Raw genomic sequence first — 26,853 nt, forward strand, 5'->3', positions numbered from 1 at the left:
TCATTTTTTCCCTTTTTGTTCCCTTTTTCCCACCCTGTTTCCCCCCTTTTAATTTCATTTTCCACCTTTTTTACCCCTCTCTTCTCCCCCTTTTTAGATTCCAGTTTTCCTCCCCTATGTTTTCACTTTTTTATTCCCGTTCTCCCCCTCCTTTCCCCCTTTTTATTCCCTTTTTTCCCCCTTTTTTCCTCATTTTTATTCCATTTTTCCCATACTTTCCCATTTTTAATTCCCTTTTTCCTCCCATTTTCCCCCTGGACATTTTTTGTTTTGTTTTCTTTTTTCCTCTTTTTTTTGTTTGTTTGTTTGTTGTATTTTTTTTTGTAAGACTGATATTTTTGAGGGGGTTATTTTGGTCTGTTCTAGGGATCTTGGTATTTTTTGGGGATATTTTAGGCTATTTTGGTTCTTTGTGGGGTTTTTTTGGAGCTATTTTGGGGTTATTTGGGATTGTTTTGGACTTTTGAGTTTGTTTTGGTTTTTTGGGCTGTTTCTGGTGGTTTTTGGATATTTTGGGTGGTGTTGGGGGTTATTTTGGAGTTATTTGGGTTTGGTTTTGGTATTTTTGGGAGTTTTTTTTTTAATTTTTTTGTTGTTTTTTTTGGGGTGATTTTTGGGGTGCTTTAGGGCTTATTTTGGGCCTATTTGGGGTTTTGGGGGTATTCTATGGTGTTGTTTTGTGGTTTTGGGGCTTACTTGTGGGTGATTTTGGGCTTGTTTGGAATTTTTTGGGTTTTTTTGTGTTTTTTTTGGGGGGGGGGGTTATTTGAGGAACAGTTTGGGATTATTTTGGGTGTAATCTGGGTCAATTCAGGGATTATTTTGTGGGTTTCTTTTTTTTTTTGCCTTCTTTTGTGTTATTTAAAGCAATTTATTCTCTGTTCAGCTGTGAATAATTTGAGGGGGGTGTCCCCAAACTGGGGGTGTTGGGGACCCCAAAATGTCACGGAGTGGGGAGGGGGGAGGGATGGGACACTTTAATCAGGGACAGATTTGGGGTCATGAGTGGGAGGGGGGTGGCGGCACCGGGATTTGGGACACTGGGGACAGGGGTGGGGTGGGGGACCTGGATTGGGGCTGGGGACACCTGGGATGGGGGAGATCCCATTGGATTGGGGGATTGATCCCACAGGTTCAGGGGGATCGATCCCACTGGTTATGGGGGATGAATTCCCTAAATGGGGGAATGATTCCACTGGATGAGGGGGATGAGATCCCTAAATAGGGGGGATGATCCCACTGGTTTTAGGGGATGATTCCATTGGATATGGGGGATGGCATCCCTAAACAGGGGGATGGATCTCTCTGGTTTTGGGGGATGATCCTCTTGGATGAGTGGGATGAGATCCCTAAATAAGGGGGATGATCCCTCTGGATGGGGGGATTGATCCCACTGGATAAAGGGGATGAATTCCCTAAATAGGCGGGAAGATCCCTTGGGATTGGAAGGGTGATCCCACTGGTTTTGGGGAATGATCCCACTGGATATGGGGGATAAGATCCCTGGATATGGGAATGAATTCCCTAAAGAGAGGGCAATGATCCCTCTGGATATAGGGGATGATCCCACTGGTTTTTGGGGGATGATCCCACTGGTTTTTGGGGGATGAGATCCCTGGATGAGGGGGCAATGATCCCACTGGATAAGGGGGATGAATTCCCTAAATAGGGGGGAAGATCCCTTGGGATTGGAAGGGTGATCCCACTGGTTTTGGGGGATGATCCCACTGGATATGGGAATGAATTCCCTAAAGAGAGGGCAATGATCCCTCTGGATACGGGGGATGATCCCACTGGTTTTTGGGGGATGAGATCCCTGGATGAGGGGGCAATGATCCCACTGGATAAGGGGGATGTTCCCACTGGTTTTAGGGGATGAGATCCCTAAACAGGAGAGATGATCCCACTGTTTTTGGGGGAGGATCCTGCTGGAGAGAGGGGATGAGAATCCTGGATATGGGGGATGAATTCCCTCAATAGGGGAATGACCCCTCGGGACTGGGGGGGTGAGATCCCTAAATAGGGGGGACGATCCCACTGGTTTTAGGGGATGATTCCATTGGATATGGGGGATGACATCCTGAAAGAGGTGGGATGATCCCTCTGGTTTTGTGAGATGATCCTCTTGGGTGGGGGGGATGAGATCCCTAAATAGGGGGAATGATCCCACTGGAGAGAGGGGATGAGACCCCTGGATATGGGGGATGAATTCCCTAAATAGGGGGAATGATCCCACTGGAGAGAGGGGACTGAGTTCCCTGGCTAAGGGGGGATGATCCCGCTGGTTTTAGGGGATGATTCCATTGGATATGGAGGATGAATTCCCTAAATAGGGGCAATGATCCCTCTGGTTTTGAGGGATGATCCTCTTGGCTGGGGGGCGATGAGATCCCTAAATAAGGGGGATGATCCCTTTGGAGAGAGGGGATGAGACCCCTGGATATGGGGGATGGATTCCCTAAATGGGGGAAATGATTCCTCTGGACTGGAGGGGTGAGATCCCTAAACAGGGGTGGCGATCCCACTGGTTTTGGGGGATGAGATCCCTGAATGTGGGGGATCCCACCTAAAGAAGGGGGATGAACCCACTGGATATGAGGGATGAACCCACTGTTTTTGGGGGATGATTGTCTTGGATAAGGGGGAATGATCCCACTGGATTAGGGGATTGATCCCTCTGGATATTGGGGAAGAGATCCCACTGGTTTGGGGGGATGAGATCCCTGGATATGGGGAATGAATTCCCTAAATAGGGGGATGATCCCACTGGATATGGGGGGATGAGATCCCACTGATTTTGGGGGATGATCCCACTGATTTGTGGGGGCCTGAACCTCCTGGATAAGAGTGGGATCATACCATTCTTCTGGAGGGATCATCCCACAGGATGGGAAGGATCATCCCACTCATTTTTGAGGAATTGAAACTTCCTGGATACGAATGGGATCATCCCATTCTTCTTGAGAGAACATCCCACTGAGTTTTGGGAGGGATCATCCCACAGTTTTGGAGGAATCATCCCACTGACTTGTGGGGATCATCCCACAGGTTTTGGAGGGATCATCCCAGAGGATAAAGAGGGATCAACCCACTCATTTCTGGGGGGTTGAACCTCCTGGATATGAGTGGGATCACCCCACAGTTTTGGAGGGGCCATCTCACAGGATAAGAGAGATCATCCCATTGATTTTTGGGGGATTCAACCTCCTGGATAAGAGTGGGGATCATCCCATTCTTCTGGAGAGAACATCCCACAGTTTTGGAGGGATCATCCCACTGATTTTTGGGGGATTGAACCTATTAGGTATGAGGGGATGATCCCATTCTTCTGGAGGGATCATCCCACAGGTTTGGAGGGATCATTCCACCGATATTTGGGGGATTGAATCTCCTGGATAAGAGTGGGATCATCCCATTCTTCTGGAGGAACCATCCCACAGGACAGGAGGGATCACCCCACAGGGTAAGGGGAATTATCCCATTCTTTTTGAGGGATCATCCCACTGTTTTGGATGACCCCCCTGGATCCAGGAACCGTCCAGCATTAACGGGATCACCCCCAATTCCCAGAACCTCCCAAACCTCCCGTAACCCCCTCACCCCTCCTTGGGGACAGCTCTCCGAGGTGACCCCACCGAGGTGACCCCACCGAGGTGACCCCGAGGGGACGCTCAGGGGACACTGAGGTCCCTCTGGCACACCCAGGGGAAGCTGAAGTTGCAGTTGTGGATCTGGACCCTTGGACAGGGGGGATGAACCCTCTGGATTTGGGGAATCATCCCACTGATTTTTGGGGGATTGACCGTATTAGATATGAGGGGGATCATCCCACACTTTTGGAGGGATCATCCCATTGATTCTGGGAGATTGAATCTCCTGGATAAGAGTGGGATCATCCCATTCGTCTGGAGGGATCATCCTGCAGGTTTTGGAGGGATCATCCCACTGATTTTTGGGGGATTGAATCTCCTGGATATGAGTGGGATCATCCCATTCTTCCGGAGGAACCATCCCACAGGACGAGAGGGATCACCCCACAGGGTAAGGGGAATTATCCCATTCTTTTTGAGGGATCATCCCACAGTTTTGGAGGGACCATCCCACTGATTATTGGGACAATTGAACCTCCTGGATATGAGTGAGATTATCCCACAGTTTTAGAGGTATCTGAACCCCCTGGATCCAGGAACCATCCAGCATTAACGGGATCACCCCCCAATTCCCAGAACCTCCCAAACCCCCGTAACCCCCTCCCCCCTCCTTGGGGACAGCTCTCCGAGGTGACCCCACCGAGGTGACCCCGGGGGGACGCTCAGGGGACGCTGAGGTCCCTCTGGCACACCCAGGGGAAGCTGAAGTTGCAGTTGTGGTCGTTCCAGAGCCCCGCGCCCACCGGGTGGATCTGGGCGCAGCCCTCGCCGCCCCATTGGCCGTGGTCGGTGCTGTCCGGCTGGCCTGGAGCCCAGAAACTGCCCAAGGGCGCCGGTCAGGGCGGCATCCCGAGGGATTTAGGGGATCACCCCACTGGATTTAGGGCGTCTGAACCCCATGGATTATTGGGATCATCCCAAGGGATTTAGGGGATCACCCCACTGGATTTAGGGCGTCTGAACCCCGTGGATACTGGGATCATCCCAAGGGATTTAGGGGATCACCCCACTGGATTTAGGGCGTCTGAACCCCATGGATTACTGGGATCATCCCAAGGGATTTAGGGGATCTATCCAGTGGGATTTAGGGGATCTGAACCCCAGGGATTAGTGGGATCATCCCACTGGATTAGTGGGGTTGTCCCACTGGGTTTAGGGGATCTGAGCCCACTGGATTTAAGGGATCTGTGCCCCATGGATTAGTGGGATGATCCCACTGGATTTAAGGGATCGGAATCCCATGGATTAGTGGGGTTGTCCCACTGGGTTAGTGGGATCAACCCACTGGATTTAGGGGATCTGAACCCCATGGATTAGTGGGATCACCCCACTGGATTTAGGGGATCAACCCACTGGATTTAGGGGATCTGTGCTCCAGGGATTAGTGGGATCATCCCACTGGATTTAGGGGATCTGAACCCATGGATTAGTGGGATCATCCCACTGGATTTAGGGGATCAACCCACTGGATTTAGGGGATCTGTGCTCCAGGGATTAGTGGGATCATCCCACTGGATTTAGGGGATCTGAGTCCCATGGATTTAGGGGATCATCCCACTGGATTAGTGGGATTGTCTCACAGGGTTAGTGGGATCATACCACTGGGTTAGTGGGGTCTCCCCACTGGATTTTGGGAATCATCCCACTGGATTTAGGGGCTCAACCCACTGGGTTAGTGGGATCACCCCAGTGGATTTAGGGGATGAACCCACTGGATTTAGGGGATCTGAGCCCCTTGGATAAGTAGGATCATCCCACTGGATTAACGGGATCATTCCACTGATTTCTGGGGGATTGAGCCTGCTCAGCACTCAGGCACAGCCGTGTCCCCAAGTGTCCCCAGGTGTCCCCACCCCGCTCACCTCTGATCGGGGGAATAGGGGGTCCCGTCCGACCAGCGCCAGGAGCCCCCCGTGCCCGTGGCCGTCAGCCCGATCCAGTAGGTGCCACCCCGGGCCTCCCGCGCCAGGTACGCCTGGGGACATGGGGACAGGTGAGGGGACGTGGGGACAGGGGAGGGGACAGGTGAGGGGACCCGGGGACAGGGGAGGGGACAGGTGAGGGGACACGGGGATACGGGAGAGGACAGGTGAGGGGACATGGGGACAGGGGAGGGGACATGGGGACAGGGGAGGGGACACGAGGGAATGGGGGACACGAGAAAGGGCAAGGGGAACAGGTGAGATGGGGTGGGAAGGGGGACAGGGGAGGGGAGATGGCGACAGGGGAGGGGACATGGGGACATGGGAGGGGACAGGGGAGGGGACACAGGGGAATGGGGGACACGAGAAAGGGCAAGGGGAACAGGTGGGATGGGGTGGGAGGGGGGACACTGGGACAGGTGAGTGGACAGGTGAGGGGACACGGGGACAGGTGAGAGGACACAGGAAGGGACATGGGGACAGGTGAGGGGACACGGGGGAATGGGGGACAGGGGAAAGGGGAACAGATGGGGTGGGGAGGGGACACGGGGACATGGGAGAGGACATGGGGACAGGTGAGGGGACACAGGGACAGGTGAGGGGACACGGGGGAAAGGGGGCAAGGGGAACAGGTGGGATGGGGCGGGACGGGGAACACGGGGACAGGGGAGGGGACACAGGAATGGGGGACAGGGGAAAGGGGGTGAGGGGAACAGGTTGGAAGGGGGACATGGATGGGGGGACAAGTGAGACAGGTGAGAGGACACGGGGACATGGGAGGGGACAGCGGAATGGGACAGGACAGGGAAAGGGGAACAGGTGGGAAGGGGAACACGGACAGGAAGACAGGTGAGAGGACTTGGGGACAGGTGAGGGGACACAGGAGGGGACAAAGGGAACGGGGAGGATGGGATGAGAAAGGGGACATGGATGGGGGGGACAGGTGAGACAGAGGAGGGGACACGGGAGGGTGTGGCAGGGGACACAGGGACAGGTGGGGGACATGGGAAGGGAGGGGGCAGGGGGTGTGCAGGTAGGAGGGGAGGGGGACGAGGGTTGGGGACAACAACGGGCGGGTAAAGGGGGACAGGGCTTGGGGACAGGGGCTGTGTGAGGGGTTGGGGACAGGACAGGGTCTGGGGACAGGATCTGTACCTGGGATTTGGGGACAGGGCCTGTGTGCAGGATTTGGGGACCTGACAGGGTTTGGGGACAGGGGTTGGGGACAGGACAGGAGTTGGGAACAGGATTTGGGGAGAGGACAGGATTTGGGGACAGGGGCTATGCCTGGGATTTGGGGACAGGATTTGGGGATGGGATTTGGGGACAGGACAGGATTTGGGGACCTGACAGGGTTTGGGGACAGGACAGGGTTTGGGGACAGGACAGGGGTTGGGGACAAGGGGCAGTGTGCAGGATTGGGGGATGGGATTTGGGGACAGGGGCTGTGCTGGGATTTGGGGACAGGACAAGGTTTGGGGACAGGATCTGTACCTGGGATTTGGGGACAGGGGCTGTGTGCAGGATTTGGGGATGGAAATTGGGGACAGGACTGGATTTGGGGACAGGGGCTGTGCCTGGGATTTGGTGACAGGACAGGATTTGGGGACAGGCCCCTACAGGTGCCCTGGCAGCAGCTGCTCAGGTGGGAGGGGACAGAGCAGGACAGGACAGGAGTGGCCGCCCCCGGGGGTGTCCCCAGCCCCACCTGCTCCTCGGCGCTGGTGACAGAGGCCAGGTGCGCGTGTGTCACCGCGCAGGCGGCCTCGGCCGCGGCCCAGGGCTGCCGCTGAACCGAGAACAGGTAAATCTTGCCCCGGTGGTAGCGCCAGCCCAGCGCCAGCGCCTGCAGCCACCGCCCTGCGCGGGGACACGGCCACACCGCTGTCACACCCCGTGTCACATCCCCCTGTCAACACCTTGTCACCTCCCCGAGCCCGGCACCCCACAGCCCTGCGCGGGGACACGGCCACACCCTTGCCGCGCCCTTGTCACCGCCCTGCCACACCCCTTGTCACACCTCTGTAACACCTCTGTCACCTCCTCGTCACCTCCCCGAGCCTGGTGCCCCACAGCCCTGCGCGGGGACACGGCCACACCAGTGTCACGCCCCCCCTTGTCACGCCCCCCCTTGTCACACCCCCCTGTCACGCCCTTGTCACCTCCCCGAGCCCGGCGCCCCAGCGCCCTGCGCGGGGACACGGCCACACCCCTGTCACACCCCCCCTGTCACACCCCGTGTCACCGCCTTTGTCACCTCCCGCCCGTCACGCACCGAGCCGGTCCTGCCGCCGCTGTGCCGCTAAAGGGGTGTCACCTGTGGGGACAGGGACAAGAGTCGGCTTTGGGGACAGGGGCTGGGGACAGGGACAAGGGCTGGGGACAGGAGCTGAGGACAGGGTTTGAGGACAGGGGACAAGGTTTGGGGACAGACTGTGGGGACAGGGACTGCAGGTGAGGACAGGGACTGGGGCAGGATATGGGGACAGGTTAGGGACAGGGACTGCAGGCTGGGGACAAGATTTGGGGACAGGGGCATGGGCTGTGGGCTGGGGACAGTTTGGGGACAGGAGCTGCTGGGGACAGGGGCTGTGGGCAGGATTTGGGACAGGGGACAGGGTCTGGGGACAGACTGTGGGGACAGGGACTGGGGCAGGATATGGGGACAGGTTAGGGACAGGGACTGCAGGCTGGGGACAGTTTGGGGACAGGGGATGGGATTTGGGGACAGGACAGGATTTGGGGACAGGGGCTGTGAACAGGATTTGGGTCCAGGACAGGACTTGGGGACAAGTCAGGTTTTGGGGACAGGACGGGAGCTGGGGACAGGGGCTGTGCATGGCATTTGGGGACAGCGGGTGCAGAACGGGGGCTGCAGGCAGGCTCTGGGGACACCTTGGGGACAGTGCCACTGCCAGGGGTCCCTCACCGTCGGGCTCGGGCCCCAGGGGCTCGGTGACCGCTGCCAGCTCCGCCCGCGCCGCCCGCAGCTCCCCCCGGCTCTGCACGTCTGGGGAGGGACAGGGGCGTGACAGGACCCCCGACCCTGCCCGGGGTCCCTGCCCGGGGTCCCTGCCCGGGGTCCCTGTCCCCTCCTGACCCTGCCCGGGACCCCCCAACTCATCCCGACCCCTGCCCAGGACCGCCGACCCAGGGACCCCCCCACAAACCCGGCCTGGCCGTGCCCATTTTGGGGTGGGGACAGCGCCGGGAAGGGACCCACGACCCCCGCCCGGGGACCCCCGGGCACTCCCTGCCCGTGCCCGGAGCCCCCTGCCCGCTCCCAGCCCCGTCCCCATCCCAGTGCCCGCTCCCAGTCCCTCTCCAGACCCCAGCCCCATTCACCGCCTCTCTCCCAGCCCCCGCCCCACTCCCAGCCCCATTCCCAGCCCCTTTCCCAAACCCCAGCCCCTATCCCAAAGCCCAGCCCCTTTCCAGCCCCTATCCCAAAGCCCAGCCCCTATCCCAAAGCCCAGCCCCTATCCCAAAGCCCAGCCCCTTTCCCAAAGCCCAGCCCCTTTCCCAAAGCCCAGCCCCTTTCCAGCCCCTTTCCCAAAGCCCAGCCCCTTTCCCAAAGCCCAGCCCCTATCCCAAAGCCCAGCCCCTTTCCAGCCCCTTTCCAACCCCTCTCCCAACCCCTTTCCAAACCCCAGCCCCTTCCTAACCCCTCCCCAAAGCCCAGCCCCTCTCCCAAAGCCCAGCCCCTTTCCAGCCCCTTTCCCAACGCCTCTCCCACTCCCATCCCTCCCCAGCCCCTCTCCATTCCCAGCCCCTTTCCCAAACACCTCTCCCAGCCCGTCCCCAACCCCCAGCCCCTTCCTAACCCCATTCCCAGTCCCTGTCCCAAACCCAGCCCCTTCCTAGCCCTTCTCTCACTTCCATCTCCTCCCAGTCCCTTTCCCAGCCCCTCTCCAGACACTCCCCCAAACTCCAGCCCCTCCCCAGCCTCTTCCAGCCGCATTCCCATCCGCTCCCAGCCCCTTTCCCATCCCCTTCCTAACCCCACTCCAGTCCCTATCCCAAACCCCATCCCCTTCCCAACCCCTCTCCCAGCCCCACTCCCAGTCCCTAGCCCAGCCCCTTTCCCGCTTCCATCCCCTCCCAGTCCGTCTCCAACCCCTCCCCAAACCTCAGCCCCTTTCCCAACCCCTCCCCAGCCCCGCCCCAAACCCCAGCCCCTTCCCCAACTCCTTCCCAGCCTTTTCTAACCCCATTCCCATCCTCTCCCAGCCCCTTTCCCAACCCTTCCCCAGCCTCTTCCAGCCCCATTCCCAGCCCCTTTCCCAAACCCCAGCCCCATTCCCAGCCCCAGTCCCATTCCCAGCCCCATTCCCACCCTTCCCGCGGCTGTCCCCCCTCCCGCGGCTGTCCCCCCTCCCGCGGCTGTCCCCCCCCGTCTGTCCCCCCCCGTCTGTCCCCCCCTGTCTGTCCCCCCCTGTCTGTCCCCCCTTGCTGTCCCCTTGCTGTCTGTCCCCCCCCGTCTGTCCCCCCCCCGTCTGTCCCCCCCTTGTCTGTCCCCCCCTTGCTGTCTGTCCCCTTGCTGTCCGTCCCCTTGCTGTCCCCGCTGTCCCCACTCACAGAGGGTGCCCAGCGCCGCCAGCCCCGCCGCCAGCAGCAGCAGCGCGGCCGTGCCCAGCGCCCGGCGACATGCGCGACACCGCGGCGACAGCGCCGGGGGTGGCGGCCGGGGGTCCCCGCGGGCCCTGGGGGGCGGGTACCGGATCTCCAGCGTCTCGTACAGGTCGGGGCTGTTGGCCATGGCCCCGGGGACACGCTGGGGACACGCTGGGGACACGCTGGGGACACGGACAGTGCTGGCCCCGCTTCCTGCCCCGTGCCCGCCGGGGAACAGGAACCGCGCTGGTGCCACCCGCGTCACGCGTGTCCCCACGCCCCCAGGGGACAGGCAGGGGATGAGGGCGCTGGACCCTGCGGCCAGCCCTGACTGTGTCCCTGTGTGTCCCTGACCCTGTCCCCATCCGTGTCCCTGTCCCCAGTCCTGATTCTGTCACTGGGCTGCTCCCTGTCCCTGATCCTGATCGTGTCCCCATCCTTGTCCCTGATCCTGTCCTTGTCCCTGTCCCTTACCTGTCACTGGACTTGTCCCTGTGTCTCTCCCTATCCTTGTCCCCAATCCTGTCCCTGTTTCTGTTCCTGACCCTGTCCTTGTCCCCGACTCTGTCCCTGATCTTGATCATGTCCTTATCCTTGTCCCCAGTCCCGTCCCTGTCCCTGACCCTGTCCCCATCCTTGCTCCTGTTTCTGTTCCTGACCCTGTCCCCATCCTTGCTCCTGTTTCTGTTCCTGACCCTGTCACTGGACTTGTCCCTGTCCCCAGTCCTGATCCTGCCACTGAACCTGTCCTGACCCTGTCCCCATCCTTGTCCCTGTTCCTGACCCTGTCACTCGACTTGTCCCTGTCTCTGTCCCTGTCCCCAGTCCTGATCCTGCCACTGAACTTGTCCCTGATCCTGTCCCCATCCTTGTCCCTCTGTCTGTCCCTGTCCTTATCCCTGACTCTGTCCCTGTCTGATCCTGTCCCCATCCTTGTCCCTGTCCCCAGTCCTGACTCTGTCACCAGACTGGTCCCTGTCCCTGACTCTGTCCCCGATCCTGTCCCCATCCTTGTCCCTGATCCTGTCCCTGTCACTGCACTTCTCCCCGTCCCTGATCCTGAACTTGTCCCAGTCCCTCTGTCCCCAGCCCCATCCCTGTGTCACTCAATCCCTGCGTCCCTAAATCCCTGTGTGTGTCCCTAAATCCCTGTGTGTGTCCCTAAATCCCTGTGTCCCTGTCCCTAAGTCCCCCCAAAAATGGCCAAATTCACCCCAAAAATGGCCAAATTCACCCCAAAAATGGCCAAATCCACCCCAAAATTGGGTGAATTCAAACTGGGCACGGACACTGCAAAATGGGGAAAATTCACCCCAAACTGGGAAAATTCATCCCCAAATGGGGAAAGTTCACCCCAAACTGAATCCAGTCACCCCAAACTGGAAAAATCCATCCCAAAACTGGGAAATTTCCCCCACACTGGCCAAATCCACCCCAAAATTGACCAAATCCACCCCAAAACTGGGCAAATTCACCCTAAAACTGGATCCAGTCACCCCAAACTGGTTCTGGTCACCCCAAACCGTGAAAATCCACCCCAAAACTGGGAAATTTCCCCCACATTGGCCAAATCCACCCCAAAACTGGATCCAGTCACCCCAAAACTGGATCCAGTCACCCCAAACTGGGAAAATCCATCCCAAAACTGGGAAATTTTCCCCACATTGGTCAAATCCACCCCAAAATTGGCCAAATCCACCACAAACTGGGAAAAATCCCCCAAACTGGGAAAATTAATCCCCAAATGGGGCAAATTCACCCCAAAACTGGATCCAGTCACCCCAAACTGGGTCTGGTCACCCCAAACCGTGAAAATCCATCCCAAAACTGGGAAATTTCCCCCATATTGGCCAAATTGACCAAATCCACCCCAAAACTGGACAAATCCACCCCAAAACTGGACAAATCCACCCCAAATCTGGATCTGGTCACCCCGAACTGGGAAAATTCACCCCAAAACTGGGAAATTTCCCCTACACTTGCCAAATTCACCCCAAAATTGGCCAAATCCACCCCAAACCGGGCGCATCCTCCCCAAGCCGGGGAATTTGGGGTCTGGGGGTCCCCTGGGCGCCCCCTGCCCCCATTTGGGGTCCCCTGATGGGGATTCCCGTCCCCCCCCGACGTCACCCCCTGTTCCCACCCCGTTCTTGCTCAATTCCCGTTTCCTTCCCCGTTCCCCGTCCCGGAGATTGGGGAACCTCCGGCCTGAGTCACCCCCGGCCATCACCGACAGCCCTGAGGGCCCCACGGGGAATTCCCAGGGGGAAGCAAAAGAAAGTCCCGGAGTTTCAGCCTAGAATTGAGGGTTTTGGTGGTTTTTTTTAAATTTTTTTTTTTCCCACCCCCAAACCGTTCTGGGATGAGGGGGTTGATGGAAAACCCCATCCCAATGATCCTGGGATATCCACGGGATCAGTTTGGGGTGGATTTTCCTGGCTTGGGGTGGATTTTCCTGGTTTGGGGTGGATTTTCCCACTTTGGGGTGGATTTTCCCAGTTTTGTAGTGAATTTTCCCACTTTGGCGTTAATTTTCCCAGTTTGGGGTGAGTTTTCATGGTTTTGAGGTGAATTTTCCCCTTTTTGGGGTAAATTTTCCTGGTTTGGAGTGAATTTGCCTGGTTTGGGGTGAATTTTCCTGGTTTCGGGGAATTTTCCCAGTTTTGGGGTGGATTTTCCCAGCTTTGTGGTGAATTTTCCCAGTTTGGGGTGGATCTTCCCAGCTTTGGGGTGGATTTTCCCAGTTTGGGGGTGAATTTTCCCAGTTTGGGGTGAGTTTTCAGAGTTTTGAGATGAATTTTCCCATTTTGGGGTAAATTTTCCTGGTTTGGAGTGAATTTTCCTGGTTTGGGGGAATTTTCCTAGTTTGAGGTGAATATTCCGGGTTTTGGCGTAAATTTTCCCGGTTTGAGGTGGATTTTCCCGGTTTGAGGTGGATTTTTCTGGTTTGGGGTGAATTTCCCACTTTTGGAGTGGATTTTCCCAGTTTGGGGCGGATTTTCCCAGTTTTGGGAGAATTTTCCCAGTTTTGGGTGGATTTTCCCAGTTTGGGGTGGATTTTCCCAGTTTTGGGGTGAATTTCCCACTTTTGGGGTGGATTTTCCCAGTTTTAGGAGAATTTTCCCAGTTTGGGGTGGATTTTCCCAGTTTTGGGAGAATTTTCCCAGTTTTGTTGTGGATTTTCCCGGTTTGGGGTGAATTTTCCCAGTTTTGGGGTGAATTTTCCTGGTTTGGGGCGAATTTCCCAAGTTTGGGATGGCTGGTTCCAGTTTTTTGGTGACTGGATGCAGTTTTGGGGTGAATTTTCCCAGTTTGGGGGGAATTTGCCCCGTTTTGGGGCGAATTGTCCTGATTGGGGTGAATTTTCCTGATTTGTGGTGGATTTTCCCAGTTTGGAGGTGGATTTTCCCATTTTGGGGGAATCTTCCCAGTTTTGGAGTGAATTTTCCTGGTTTGGGGGAATTTTTACAGTTTGGGGTGAATTTCCTAGTTGTGGGGTGAATTTCCTAGTTGTGGGGTGAATTTCCTAGTTGTGGGGTGAATTTTCACAGTTTTGTAGTGGATTTTCGTAGTTTGGGGTGAATTTTTGTATTTTGGGGTGAATTTTCCCAGTTTTTGGGGTGAATTTTCCCAGTTTTGGGGTGGATTTTTCCGGTTTGGGGTGAATTTCCCAGTTTGGGGTGGATTTTCCCAGTTTTGGGAGAATTTTCCCAGTTTTGTAGTGGATTTTCCCAGTTTAGGGTGGATTTTCCCAGTTTTGGGAGAATTTTCCCAGTTTTGTAGTGGATTTTCCCGGTTTGTGGGGAATTTTCCCGGTTTGGGGTGGATTTTCCTGGTTTGGGGTGAATTTTCCCATTTTGGGGTAATCTTCCCAGTTTTGGGGTGAATTTTCCTGGTTTGGGGTGAATTTGCCCCATTTGGGGCGAATTTCCCAAGTTTGGGATGGCTGGTTCCAGTTTTTTGGTGACTGGATGCAGTTTTGGGGTGAATTTTCTCAGTTTGGGGGGAATTTGCCCCGTTTTGGGGCGAATTGTCCTGATTGGGGTGAATTTTCCTGATTTGTGGTGGATTTTCCCAGTTTGGAGGTGGATTTTCCCATTTTGGGGGAATCTTCCCAGTTTTGGAGTGAATTTTCCCGGTTTGGGGTGAATTTTCCCAGTTTTGGGGTGAATTTTCCCAGTTTGGGGTGGATTTTTACAGTTTGGGGTGAATTTCCCAGTTTTGGGGTGAATTTTCCCAGTTTTGTAGTGGATTTTCGTAGTTTGGGGTGAATTTTCCCAGTTTGGGGTGAATTTTCCCAGTTTTGGGGTGGATTTTCCCAGTTTTGGGGTGAATTTGGCCAATTTTGGGGTGAATTTCCCACTTTGGGGTGGGTTTTCCCAGTTTTCGGAGAATGTTCCCAGTTTTGTAGTGAATTTTCCTGGTTTGGGGTGAATTTCCCACTTTTCGGGTGGATTTTCCCTGTTTAGGGTGAATTTTCCCAGTTTGGGGTGAATTTCCCAAGTTTGGGATGACTGGTCCCAGTTTTTTGTGACTGGATCCAGTTTTGGGGTGAATTTTCCCATTTTGGGGAATCTTCCCAGTTTTGGGGTGAATTTTCCCATTTTGGGGGAATCTTCCCAGTTTTGGGGTGAATTTTCCTGGTTTGGGATGACTTTTCCTGGTTTGGGGTGAATTTTCCCAGTTTTGTAGTGGATTTTCTCGGTTTTGGGTGAGTTTTCCCAGTTTTGGGGTGAATTTTCACAGTTTTGTAGTGAATTTTCACAGTTTGGGATGACCAGTTCCAGTTTTTTGGTGACTGGATCCAGTTTTGGGGAGAATTTGCCCCATTTGGGGTGAATTTGCCCAGTTTGGGGTGACTGGATCCAATTTTTGGGATGTCAGTGCACAGCTTTGGGGTGAATTTGCCCACTTTGGGGTTTCTGTGCCAATTTTGGGGTGAATTCACCCAGTTTTGGGCAAATTCACCCAGTTTGGAGCGAATTTGGCCGGTTCTGGGATTCACTGTCCCGTTTTGGGGTGAATTCTCCCATTTTTGGGATATCAGTGCCCAGTTTGGCGTTTTCTGTGCCCATTTCTGGGACACAGAACTTCTCCCAGTTTTGGGGTGCCTGTGCCCATTTTTGGGGTTTCAGTGTTCATTTTTGGGGTGTCCGTGCCCATTTTTGGGGTGTCAGCTCTCAGATTGGGGTGAATTTACCCAATTTGGGGTTTTCTGTGCCCATTTCTGGGGCACAGAACTTCTCCCATTTTGGGGGTGTCCGTACCCATTTTGGGGTGTCAGTGCTCATTTTTGGGGTGTCAGCTCCCAGATTGGGGTGAATTTACCCAATTCGGGGTTTTCTGTGCCCATTTTGGGGTTCCGAAGTTCATTTTGGGGTGTCTGTGCCCATTTTTGGGGTGTCAGTGCCCATTTTGGGGTATCTGTGCCCATTTTGGGGTGTCAGTGCTCATTTTTGGGGTGTCAGCTCCCAGAGTTGGGTGAATTTACCCAATTCGGGGTTTTCTGTGCCCATTTTGGAGTTCCGAAGTTCATTTTAGGGGTGTCAGTGCCCATTTTGGGGTGTCAGTGCCCATTTTTGGGGTTCCAGCGCCCAGACTGGGGTGAATTCGCCCACTTTGGGGTTTTTATCCCCATTTTGCGGCGACCCCTGCCCGTCCCCCTGCCCTCACCCAACGTGGCCGCCGCGGGGCTCTGACGTCACACCGGGTGTGACCCTGACGTCACCACGTGGGCGTGACCCTGACGTCACCACACACACACACACACAGGGCGCCCCCTACCGGGGCACCGTGTCAGTGCCGGGGTGTCCCCGCCATCCCCGGGAGGTGACAGCGCTCAGGGGAGGGTGGCGCTGTCCCCGCGCCCCTCGGCGTCACCTCTGCCACCCCCGGCGGGGTTTGGTGGCCTTGGGGTGGCCCTGGGAATGTGGGGAATGAGCCCCCACCCCATTCCCGACAGGAATCCCATGGGATTAAGCCGGGCCCCAGTCCCCAGTGACCCCAAATCCCTCCCCCGGCGCCATTTGGGGTCCCCCGGTGTCCCCCCGGTCCCGCTGTCCCCATTGGGGACATTTAGGGTGCAGATCCCAAAGGAGCCCATGCTGGGAATCCTGCTGGGAATGGGAGTGGGGGGAGGGGAGAGGAGGGGATGGTCCTGGGAGAGCGGGGTGGGATGGACAGATGGACACTGGGATGGATGGATGGACACTGGGATGGACGCTGGGATGGACGAATGGAGGGATGGACAGTGGGATGGACACATGGACACTGGGATAGAGGGAGGGAAGGACGAACTCTGGGGTGGACAAATGGATGCTGGTATGGACAAATGGACACTGGGATGGAGGGATGGACAGTGGGATGGACAAATGGACTCTGGGATAGATGGAAGGATGGATGGATGGACGGACGGACACTGGGATGGACACATAGAGGGATGGACAATGGACAAATGGACGCTGGGATGGACGAGTGGATGCTGGGATGGACGAATGGAGGGATGGATGCTGGGATGGAGGGATGGACACTGGGGTGGACGAATGGACAGTGGGATGGACGCGTGGACACTGGGATAGAGGGAGGGAGGGATGAACTCTGGGGTGGACAAATGGATGCTGGTATGGACAAATGGACACTGGGATGGAGGGAGAGATGGACACTGGGATGGACACATAGAGGGATCGACACTGGGATGGACAAATGGACACTGGGATGGACAAATGGACACTGGGATGGACGCGTGGACACTGGGATAGAGGGAGGGAGGGATGAACTCTGGGGTGGACAAATGGATGCTGGTATGGACAAATGGACACTGGGATGGAGGGAGAGATGGACACTGGGATGGACACATAGAGGGATCGACACTGGGATGGACAAATGGACACTGGGATGGACAAATGGACACTGGGATGGATGAATGGATGCTGGGATGGAGGGATGGACACTGAGGTGGACGAATGGACAGTGGGATGGACACATGGACACTGGGATAGAGGGAGGGATGAATTCTGGGGTGGACAAATGGGTGCTGGGATGGAGGGAGAGATGGACAGTGGGATGGTAGGACAGAGAGATGGACACTGGGATGGGCAGGGTCACGGACTGATGGACAATGGGATGGATGGACAGATGGACACTGGGATGGGCAGGGGCATGGAGAGGAGAATGTTGGGATGGACAGGGTCATGGATGGATGGATGGACAAATGGACACTGGGATGGAGAGATGGACATTGGGATGGACAGGATCATGGACAGATGGACAATGGAATGGGCAGGGTCATGGACGGATGGACACTGGAACAGGTGGATGGATGGACATGGCAGATGGACACTGGAATGGATGGGTGTGTGGATGGATGGACATTGGGATGGACACTGGGATGGATGAATGGATGGTATAGATGGATTGGGGAATGGACAGGGTCATGGATGGATGGACACTGGGATGGATGGGGGCATGGACAGATGGACACCAGGATGGATGGATGGGCATTGGGATGGACAAAGGGCCAAAAGGATGGACACTGGGATGGATGATGGATGGATGGATGGATGATGGATGGATGATGATGATGGATGATGGATGGATGGATGGATGATGGATGGATGCATGGATGGATGGATGGATGATGGATGGATGGATGATGGATGGATGATGGATGGATGGATGGATGATGGATGGATGATGGATGGATGATGGATGGATGGATGATGGATGGATGGATGATGGATGGATGATGGATGGATGATGGATGGATGATGGATGATGGATGGATGGATGGATGATGGATGGATGATGGATGGATGGATGATGATGGATGGATGGATGATGGATGGATGGATGGATGATGATGGATGGATGGATGGATGATGGATGGATGATGATGATGATGGATGGATGATGGACGCTGAGATCAACAATGTGCAGCTGTTGTTGGATGGACACCGGGGTGGACGAGATCATGGACAGATGGAGGGGGATGTGCACAGATGGATGTTGAGATGGACACCAAGGATGGATGGACACAGGATGGACAGAGGGACACTGGGGACAGACAGATGGACACAGCGACACTGGGATGGAGGGAGATGTGCACAGATGGATGCTGAGGTGGACACAGGGACGGACAGAGGGTCACTGGGATGGATGAGGACAGGGATGGACAGAAGGACACTGGGATGGATGGGGAAGGGGATGGACAGACAGACACTGGGATGGACGGGGACAGGAATGGACAGACAGAGGGGCACAGGGATGGACAGATGGACATTGGGATGGAGGGGGATGTGCACAGATGGATGTTGAGATGGACACTGAGGATGGATGGACACAGGGACGGACAGAGGGACACTGGGGTGGACAAGGACACGGACACCCGTGGGACCCCCAGGACCTTTTTGGGGTCCCCAAAGGGGTCAGGGACACCCTGGGAGCGGTTCGGGGTCACCCCAAGGACGCATTGGGGTCACTGTGTGCCATCCCTTGCACCCCTTTGGGGACACATTGGGGTCACTGTGTGCCATCCCTTGCACCCCTTTGGGGACACATTGGGGTCACTGTGTGCCATCCCCGGCTCCCATTTGGGGTCACCCCGGGGTGTCCCAGGGGACACATTGGGGTCACTTTGTGACATCTCTGGCATCCATTTGGGGTCCCCCCCAGGGTGTCCCTGGGGAGACATTGAGGTCACTTTATGCCATCCCTGGCTCCCATTTGGGGTCACCCCGGGGTGTCCCTGGGGAGACATTGAGGTCACTTTGTGCCACCCCTGCCTCAGGTTTGGGCTCCCCCAGGGGACACATTGGGGTCGCTCTTTGCCACCCCTGGCACCCGTTTAGGGTCACCCTGGGGTATCCCGGGGGCTGGTTTGGGGTGTCACTGGGCCCGATTTGGGGTCATCTCGGGGCATCTTGGGGGACACATTGGGGTCACTTTGTGCCACCCCTGGCACTCGTTTGGGGCCACCCCAGGATGTCCCTGGGCCCTATTTGGGGTTACCCTGGGATATCTTGGGGGACACATTGGGGCCATTTTGAGCCATCTCTGGCACCCATTTAGGGACACTCAAGGGTATCCCTGGGGACGCATTGGGGTCACTTTGTGCTACCCCTGGCACCCATTTGGGGTCCCCAAAGGGGTGTCCCTAGGGACACATTGGGGTCACTTTGTGCCGTCCCTGGCACCTGTTTGGGGTCCCCAAAGGGGTGTCCCTAGGGACACATTGGGGTCACTTTGTGCTACCCCTGGCACCCATTTGGGGTCCCCCAGGGTGTCTCGGGGGACACATTGGGGTCACTTCTGGCTGCCCCCGGGCCCCATTTGGGATTTCTCCGGGGGTCTCTCCCGGGGGTCTCCCCTCGGGGTGCCCGGCGCCCCCCTCGCGGCGCGGGGAGGGACCGCTCCTCCCCGGAATGATGTCAGCCTGGCCGGCCGCGGCCCCCGCCTCCCCCGGCGGCTCCGGCCCTGCCTCCCCGGGGAGGCGGCGGCGGCGGCGGCGGTGCCGGGATGGCCCGGGCCGGTGGGGCGGCGGCGGCGGCGGCGGCGGCGGGGCGGCGGCAGCGAGCGCTGCTGCTGCTCATGGTGCTGCTGCCCGAGCCGGGCCGCCGGGGCCGGGCCGGGGGGCGGCGGAGGCGGCGGGGAGAGGGCGGCGATGGCGTTGCCGGGACCCCCGGGCCGCCCCCCGGCCGCCCGCTGCTGCTGCTGCTGCCGCTGCCGCCGCCGCCGCTGCCGCCGCTGCCTCCGCCCCCCCGCGCCGCCGCCGCCGCCGCCCGCCCGGTAACGGAACCGAGCCCCCGCCCCCGGCCGGGCCCCCCCGGCCGCCTCCACTCCTCCCCTGCGCCTCGGCCCTCCCTCCCTGCGAGCCTCCGTCCCTCGCTCCGCTGCCGCGCTCCATCCCTCCCTCCCTCCCTCCCCCGAGCCTCCCTCCATCCCTCCCTCCCCCGAGCCTTCCTCCAGCCCTCCTCTCCCTCCTTCCATTCCTCCACTCCTCCTCCATCCCTCCCTCCAGCCCTCCTCTCCCTCCCTCCATCCATCCCTCCACTCCTCCTCCGAGCCTTCCTCCCTCCCTCCTCCCTCCCTCCCTCTCCCCCCTCGCCTCCCCCCGCCCCTTCCCCTCCCCTCACTCGGCTCCGGGGCTCCTCCAGCTCCAACTTCTCGGGCTCTGCCCCCTCCTCCCTCCCTCCCTCTCCCTCCCTCTCCCCTTCCCTCCCTCCATCCCTCCCTCCGCAGATGCCGCTTCCCCGGCGGCCGGGACGGCGGCCCCGGGCACCTGCCCGGTGCTGATCCCGGGGCTTGGGGGGGCGGTTCCGGGGGCTCCCCCCTGAGCCCCCCGGTCATGTTCTCGGTGCAGGAGGCGCTGCCCCGGGGGGGGGTCCCCATGAAGGAGGAGCCGCTGAGCGCGGGGCTCCCCGCCGGCCGCTGGCTGCAGGGCACCGGCATCCTGGACGCCAGCACGGCGGCGCAGAGGTAAGGGACAGCCCGGGGACAGCCCGGGGACAGCCCGGGGACAGCCCGGGGACAGCCTGGGGACAGTTTTGGGGCAGCCCAGGGAGAGCCCGGCGGCTCCGGGGGCTGCGGGATGGACGCAAGCCGAGCTCCGCGGGCATCCCGAGGGCTCTGCGGGGCATCCCGAGGAATGCCGGGTTCCGCGGGAATTCCAGGGGCCGGGGGGTGTCCCAGGGGCTGTGGGCATTCCCGGTTTCTTATGGGTGTTCCGGGGGGGATCTGGATATCCCGAGCTCCTCGGGTTTCCCAGCTTCCATGGGCATTCCAGAGGCTGTGGGTATCCCAGGGCTGTGGATGTGCCAGGCTCTATGGGCATCCCAAAAATTCCAGGGGCATCCCAGGCTCTGCTGGTATCCCAAATTCCAGGGGCATCCCAGATTTTCCATGGGCATCTCGGGCTCTCGCTGGTATCCCAAATTCCAGGGGCATCCCGGGCTCTGCAGCCCTCCCGGGCACTGCGGGCATTCCAGGGGCATCCTGGGCTCTGGGAGCGTCCTGGGATCCACGGGAATGGGAATTCCAGGTCCTGTGGGCACCCTGGGCATCAGCTGTGGGCATTCCAGGATATTCCAGGGGCTGTGGGAATCCTGGGCTCTGGGGGTGTCCTGGGATCCATGGGAATGGGAATTCCAGGTCCTGTGGGCATCCTGGGCATCAGCTGTGGGCATTCCAGGGCATTCCTGGTTCCGTGGGCATTCCTGGTTCCGTGGGCATTCCGGTGTTCCTGTGTCCCACGGGCATCCCAAGGTGTGCCCCCCCCCCCCCCCCCCCCCCCCATTTTTCCTGGCATTCCCTGGGCCTCTGAATCCCCTATCCCGGTGCCCTGGGCATCCTGGGATGCCCGTGGGTTTCAGCTGCCAGGGGTTTGTGCCAATGGGAACGGGGGCTGTGCCCATCCCTGCCTTTTCTGGGGGCTCAAATCCCATTCCCTGCCCTTTGGGGGGGCTCAAATCCCATTCCTGCCCTCCTGGGAACTCAAATCCCATTCCTGCCTTTTCCTGGGAACTCAGATCCCATTCCTGCCTTTTCTGGGGGGCTCTAATCCCATTCCCTGCCCTTTTGGGGGCTCAAATCCCATTCCTGCCTTTTCCGGGGAACTCAGATCCCATTCCCTGCCCTCCTGGGAACTCGGATCCTATTCCTGCCTTTTCCAGGGGGCTCAAATCCCATTCCCTGCCCTTTTGGGGACTCAAATCCCGTCCCTACCTTTTCCAGGGAACTCAAATCCCATTCCTGCATTTTCTGAGGGGCTCAAATCCCATTCCCTGTCTTTTCCAGGGAACTCAAATCCCATTCCTGCCTTTTCCAGGGGGCTCAGATCCCATTCCCTGCCCTTTTGGGTGGCCCAGATCCTATTCATTGCCCTTCTGGGGGGCTCAGATCCCATTCCCTGCCCTTCTGGGGTGCTCAGATCCCATTCCCTGCCCTCCCTCAGTGTCCCCTCTCCCCTGTCCCTCTCTCCCGCCTGTGCCCGGAGGGGTCAGTGCCACCCCTGTCCCCTGTCCTGCTGTCCCCTCTGCCGGGTTTGGCGCATCCCTAAGGACACGCGGTGGCTCCCTGGGGTCCCCCCAAAACTTTGGGATGCTGGAAAACCTCAGGGAATCCCCCCCAAACCCCAAAGGGACCCCAAAGCGCGGCCACCCCCGCGGTGACAGCCACCGCCGGGGGTGACAATGTGACACAGCTGAGGGACAGCAGTGCCAGCTCCTGTGTCCCCAAAAACTCCCCGGGAGCCCCGCAGGGGGACAGGGGGGACACACCCGGGGCTGGCCTTGGTGACAGGGACGGGCGGTTTGGGGTGTCCCCACCCTGGTGGCACCTGGGTGCGTGCCACCATGCTGGCAGTGTCACCGCGCGTGGGGACACTGCCCGAGGGGAGGCGCTCCCCTCACCCCACAAACACCAGCGTCCCCCCATGGCCACCGCAGTGTCCCCAAGGGGGTGGCACCGAGTTCCTGCTCTCCGGGCTGGCACCGGGACCCTCTCAAGCTCCCGTCCCGCAGTGTCCCCAAAGGTTTGGCACCGAGCTCCGCGGTGTCCCCGCTCTGGGGTCCCCACAGCCCCCAGAGCCCCCCCGGGAGCCGCTTTAGGGCCGTGCCCGGGGCCGCCGCCGCTTTCCTGGAAGCGCCGGGGCCGCGGCTGCTTGGAAATGCTTGATTGCCTTTAATAATTAATTAACGCGGCGGGCGGGGCCGGCAGCGCGGGGGGGACACGGCGGGGGACAGCGGGGGACAGTGGCGACAGCCAGAGCCACCCCCGGCACCGGGGCCATTTGGGGCAATTTGGGGAATCTGTGGGGTTGGAAGGAGCCGCGGGCGCCGCTGTCCCGTTGTAGGGAGGGGACAGTGAGGGGACAGTGAGGGGACAGTGAGGGGACAGAGGTGTCCCCGCGGGGGTGGTGGGACCCTGAGAGCGAAGCCACCAGCGCGGGGAGGGGACAAGGGATGCGCCGTGGGTGTGGGGACATGATGTGACCCGTTTGGGGTGGCCGCGCACAGGTATTGTCACCTCGGCAGGTGTGGCCCCGCGGGTGACCCTAGGGACAATTTGGGACCCTGCGGGTGACCCTAGGGACAGTTTGGGACCCCCACAGGTGACCCTGGGGACAGTTTGTGACCCCCACAGGTGACCCTGGGGACACTTTGGGACCCCGCGGTGACCCTGGGGACAGTTTGTGACCCCGGGGAGCAGCTGAAGGAGGTTGTCCTCAGAGAAATGTCCCCAGAGTGTCGCCAAGGGGCTGGGTTGGCGTGTGGCTGTGGCGGGGGTGACACTGGGGACCCGCTCCGCTGCCGCCGGGGGGACACCGAGGGGACAGGGGGGTGAGGACACGGTGACAGTGATGGGGACTGTGCTGCGGCCATCGTCCCTGAAGTGGCTCCGCTGTCACCGTCCTGTCACCGCGGGTGTTGGGGCAGGGACAGCGGTGGTGACAGCGGCGAGCCCAGAGGTGGCACTGAGGGGTGGCTTGGGCGGGGAGGGCTCAGGGATGTCCCTTCTGTCCCCTTCTGTCCCTTGTGTCCCCGATGCCAGGGGCAGGGTGTCCCCATGTGTGTCCCCTACCCTGGACAGGGAGGGGGTGCTGGGTGTCCCCCTCGTGGGGCCTTGGGGACAGGCTGGTGGCCTTGGGGACAGGATCCTGGGGGTCTTGGGGACAGGCTGGTGGCCCTGGGGATGGGGTCCTGGTGGCCTTGGGGACAGGATCCTGGGGGTCTTGGGGACGGGGTCCTAGTGGCCTTAGGGACAGGCTGGTGGCCTTGGGGACAGGCTGGTGGCCTTAGGGACAGGCTGGTGGCCCTGGGGACGGGGTCCTGGTGGCCCTGGGGACAGGGTGCTGTAGGTTTTGGGGGTCCTAGGCCAGGGTGCCGGGGGTCCCAAGGAGTGAATTTCGGGGTTTTGGGATTTGGGAATTTTGGGATTTTGGGGTTCTGGGAAGGGGTGCCAGAGGGGGTCCCATGCAGGACGGTCTGGGGGTCCCGGTGCTGTTTTTGGGTGTCCCAATATTGGGGTGATGGGGATCCCCAGGATGGGGCACTGGTGTCCCATGGAGGAGATTTTGGGGGGTCTCCGGGATGGGGTTTAGGGGGGTCCCCAGGATGGGGTGCTGGGGTGCTGGTGTCCCATGGAAGAAGTTTTGGGGGGTCCTGGTACTGGAGGTCCCCAGGATTTGGGTTCTCAGCAATGAGGATCCCCAGGGTGGGGTTTTGGGGGTTCCCGGTGCTGAGGGTCCCCAAGAGGGGGTTTTGGGGGTTCTGGTGTCCCATGGAGGAGGTTTTGGGGTTCCTGGGAATGGGGTGCTGGGGGTCCCCATGCCAGAGTGTTGGGGGTCCCCAGGATTTGGGTTCTTGGCAATGAGGATCCCTGGAATGGGGTTTTGGGGGTTCCCGGTGCTGGGGGTCCCCGGGATGGGGTTTTGGGGGTTCCCGGTGCTGGGGGTCCCCAAGAGGGGGTTTTGGGGGTTCTGGTGTCCCACGGAGGGGGTTTTGGGGTTCCTGGGAATGGGGTGCTGGGGGTCCCCGTGTTGGAGAGTTCCTGAGGTTTAGTTTCCAGGTGGACCAGGATTGGGGTTCTTGGGGATGGGGATCCCCAGGATGGGGGAGCTGGGGAGGGTCCTCGAGAGGGGGCACTGAGGGTTCCAGTCCTGGGGGACCCCTGGACGGGGTTTTGGGGGTTGCCGATGCTGGGGGTTCCCAGGACTGGGGTTCAGGGGGATGGGGATCCCGAGGATTTGGGTTCCCGGTGCTGGGGATCCCCAGGACTGGGGTTCTTGGGGTTTTGGAGTTCCCGGGGTTTTGGGGTTCTCGGGTTTTGGGGGTTTTGGGGGTTCCCGGTGCTGGGGATCCCCAGGACTGGGGTTCTCGGGGTTTGGGGTTCCCGGGGTTTTGGGGTTCCCGGGGTTTGGGGTTCTCAGGCTTTTGGGGTTCTCGGGGTTTTGGGGTTCCCGGGGTTTGGTGTTCTCAGGGTTTTGGGGTTTCCGGGGTTTGGGGGGTTCTCGGGGTTTTGGGGTTCTCGGGGTTTTGGGGTTCCCGGCATTTGGGGTTCTCGGGTTTTGGGGGTTTTGGGGGTTCTCCGGTGCTGGGGATCCCCAGGACTGGGGTTCCCGGGGTTTGGTGTTCTCGGGGTTTTGGGGTTCCCGGGGTTTGGGATTCCCGGGTTTTGGGGGTTTCCGGGGTTTGGGGTTCCCGGGGTTTTGGGGTTCTCGGGCTTTTGGGGTTCCCGGGGTTTGGTGTTCTCAGGGTTTTAGGGTTCGCGGGGTTTTGGGGTTCCCGGGGTTTGGGATTCTTGGAGTTTGGGATTCCCGGGTTTTGAGGTTCCCGGGGTTTTGGGGTTCCCGGGGTTTGGTGTTCTCAGGGTTTTGGGTTCGCGGGGTTTTGGGGTTCCCGGGGTTTTGGGGTTCCCGCTGCCGGGGTTGTGGTCATGTTGCTGTCGCGGCTGTCCCCACACCGTGGCCCTGTCGCAGCGGGGTGTCGCTGGCCCGCGCTCACTTCGAGAAGCAGCCCCCGGCCAACCTGCGCAAGTCCAACTTCTTCCACTTCGTGCTGGCCATGTACGACCGCCAGGGCCAGCCCGTGGAGGTGGAGCGCACCTGCTTCATCGACTTCGTGGAGAAGGAGCGGGTGAGAAACCCCAAGAAAACAACCCCAAAACCACCCCAAAACCTTGAAACCACCCCCCAAAAAAAGCACCAAAAAAAACCCACCAAAAAAAAAACCCCAAAACCCCAAAACCGCCCCAAAACCTCCCGCGGGGCCGCCCCCGCTCGCAGTCGCGGTGAGGCCGGAGCGCGACCCCAAATCGTGGCACGAGCGACCCCAAAACGGTGTGGGAGGGACATGGAGTGACCAGGAGGGGACATGGAGTGACCAGGAGGGGACATGGAGTGACCGGCTGACCCCTGGCTGTGGATTTTGTCCCCCCAAACCCCTCAAGGAGCAGAACGGGGAGAAAACCAACAACGGGATCCACTACCGGCTGCAGCTGCTCTACAGCAACGGTGCGCCAGGGGCTTTGGGGGTTCCGTGCGGCCTTTGGGGTGTCCCCAGGGGGAGGCGACAAGAGGGGTGACCCCTCCGGTGTCCCCGCAGGGCTCCGCACCGAGCAGGATTTGTACGTGCGCCTCATTGACTCCATGTCCAAGCAGGTACCGAGACCCCCCAAAAATCCCCCCCAAAAATCCCCCCCCGGCCCCACCCGCCGGTGACATCTGGATGTCGCCGCGGCCACACCTGGCCGGGGGCGGGGAGGTGGCGCAGGTGACGGGGCTCGGGAGCGCCTCCCCGGTGCCACCCCGGTGTCGCGGCTGTCCCCTCGGTGTCCCCTCCAGGCCATCATTTACGAGGGGCAGGACAAGAACCCCGAGATGTGCCGGGTGCTGCTGACGCACGAGATCATGTGCAGGTGACAGCCGGGGGGTGACAGGCGTGTCCCCAAGGTCCCTTCGGTGCCAGCTCGTGGTCACCGAGCCCGTGCTCATTAACGAGCCGAGGCAGCGCCGCTAATTGATCCCGCGACAGGGGACAGGCCATCCCCGGCGTCCCCTCGTGCTTGGGGACTGCGGGTGGCCCTGCTGTGTCACCTGGGGGGGACACGGAGTCTCGGGGTGGGTCCCCAACCCCTTCAGAGCCACCCAAAAGTGACAGGAACGGGTCCCCAAC

At 59.1% G+C, this 26,853-nt stretch overlaps 1 protein-coding gene and 1 pseudogene across 1 annotated transcript; one reads left to right on the forward strand and one right to left on the reverse strand.

Moving 5' to 3' along the window:
• Positions 1-297: 297 nt before the first annotated feature.
• On the reverse strand, positions 298-12,291 carry LOC139604685 (C-type lectin domain family 4 member F-like). Its single transcript, XM_071455896.1, has 6 exons — positions 10,151-12,291; positions 8,502-8,582; positions 7,848-7,889; positions 7,281-7,432; positions 5,513-5,625; positions 298-4,469 (listed from the first exon to the last, which is right to left on the reverse strand). The coding sequence occupies exons 1-6, from the start codon at positions 10,329-10,331 to the stop codon at positions 4,313-4,315; spliced, it is 726 nt and encodes a 241-aa protein (XP_071311997.1). The 5' UTR covers positions 10,332-12,291; the 3' UTR covers positions 298-4,312.
• A 7,393-nt stretch (positions 12,292-19,684) lies between these two features.
• The window catches only part of LOC139604620 (transcription factor COE4-like), a 28,807-nt pseudogene continuing 21,638 nt past the window's right edge, over positions 19,685-26,853 (forward strand).

Source organism: Agelaius tricolor, unplaced genomic scaffold (genome assembly GCF_023055355.1).
Source record: "Agelaius tricolor isolate 1412-34295 unplaced genomic scaffold, bAgeTri1.0.p SCAF_54, whole genome shotgun sequence".
Lineage (NCBI taxonomy): Eukaryota > Metazoa > Chordata > Aves > Passeriformes > Icteridae > Agelaius > Agelaius tricolor.

Coding starts and splice junctions, on each gene's coding strand:
- LOC139604685 (XM_071455896.1), bottom strand. CDS start 10,331: ATGGCCAACAGCCCCGACCTGTACGAGACGCTGGAGATCCGGTACCCG. Junction 8,583..10,150: donor GGCGGCGCTGGGCACCCTCT/GTGAGTGGGGAC, acceptor GTCCCTCCCCAG/ACGTGCAGAGCCGGGGGGAG. Junction 5,626..7,280: donor TCACCAGCGCCGAGGAGCAG/GTGGGGCTGGGG, acceptor CCATGTCCCCAG/GCGTACCTGGCGCGGGAGGC.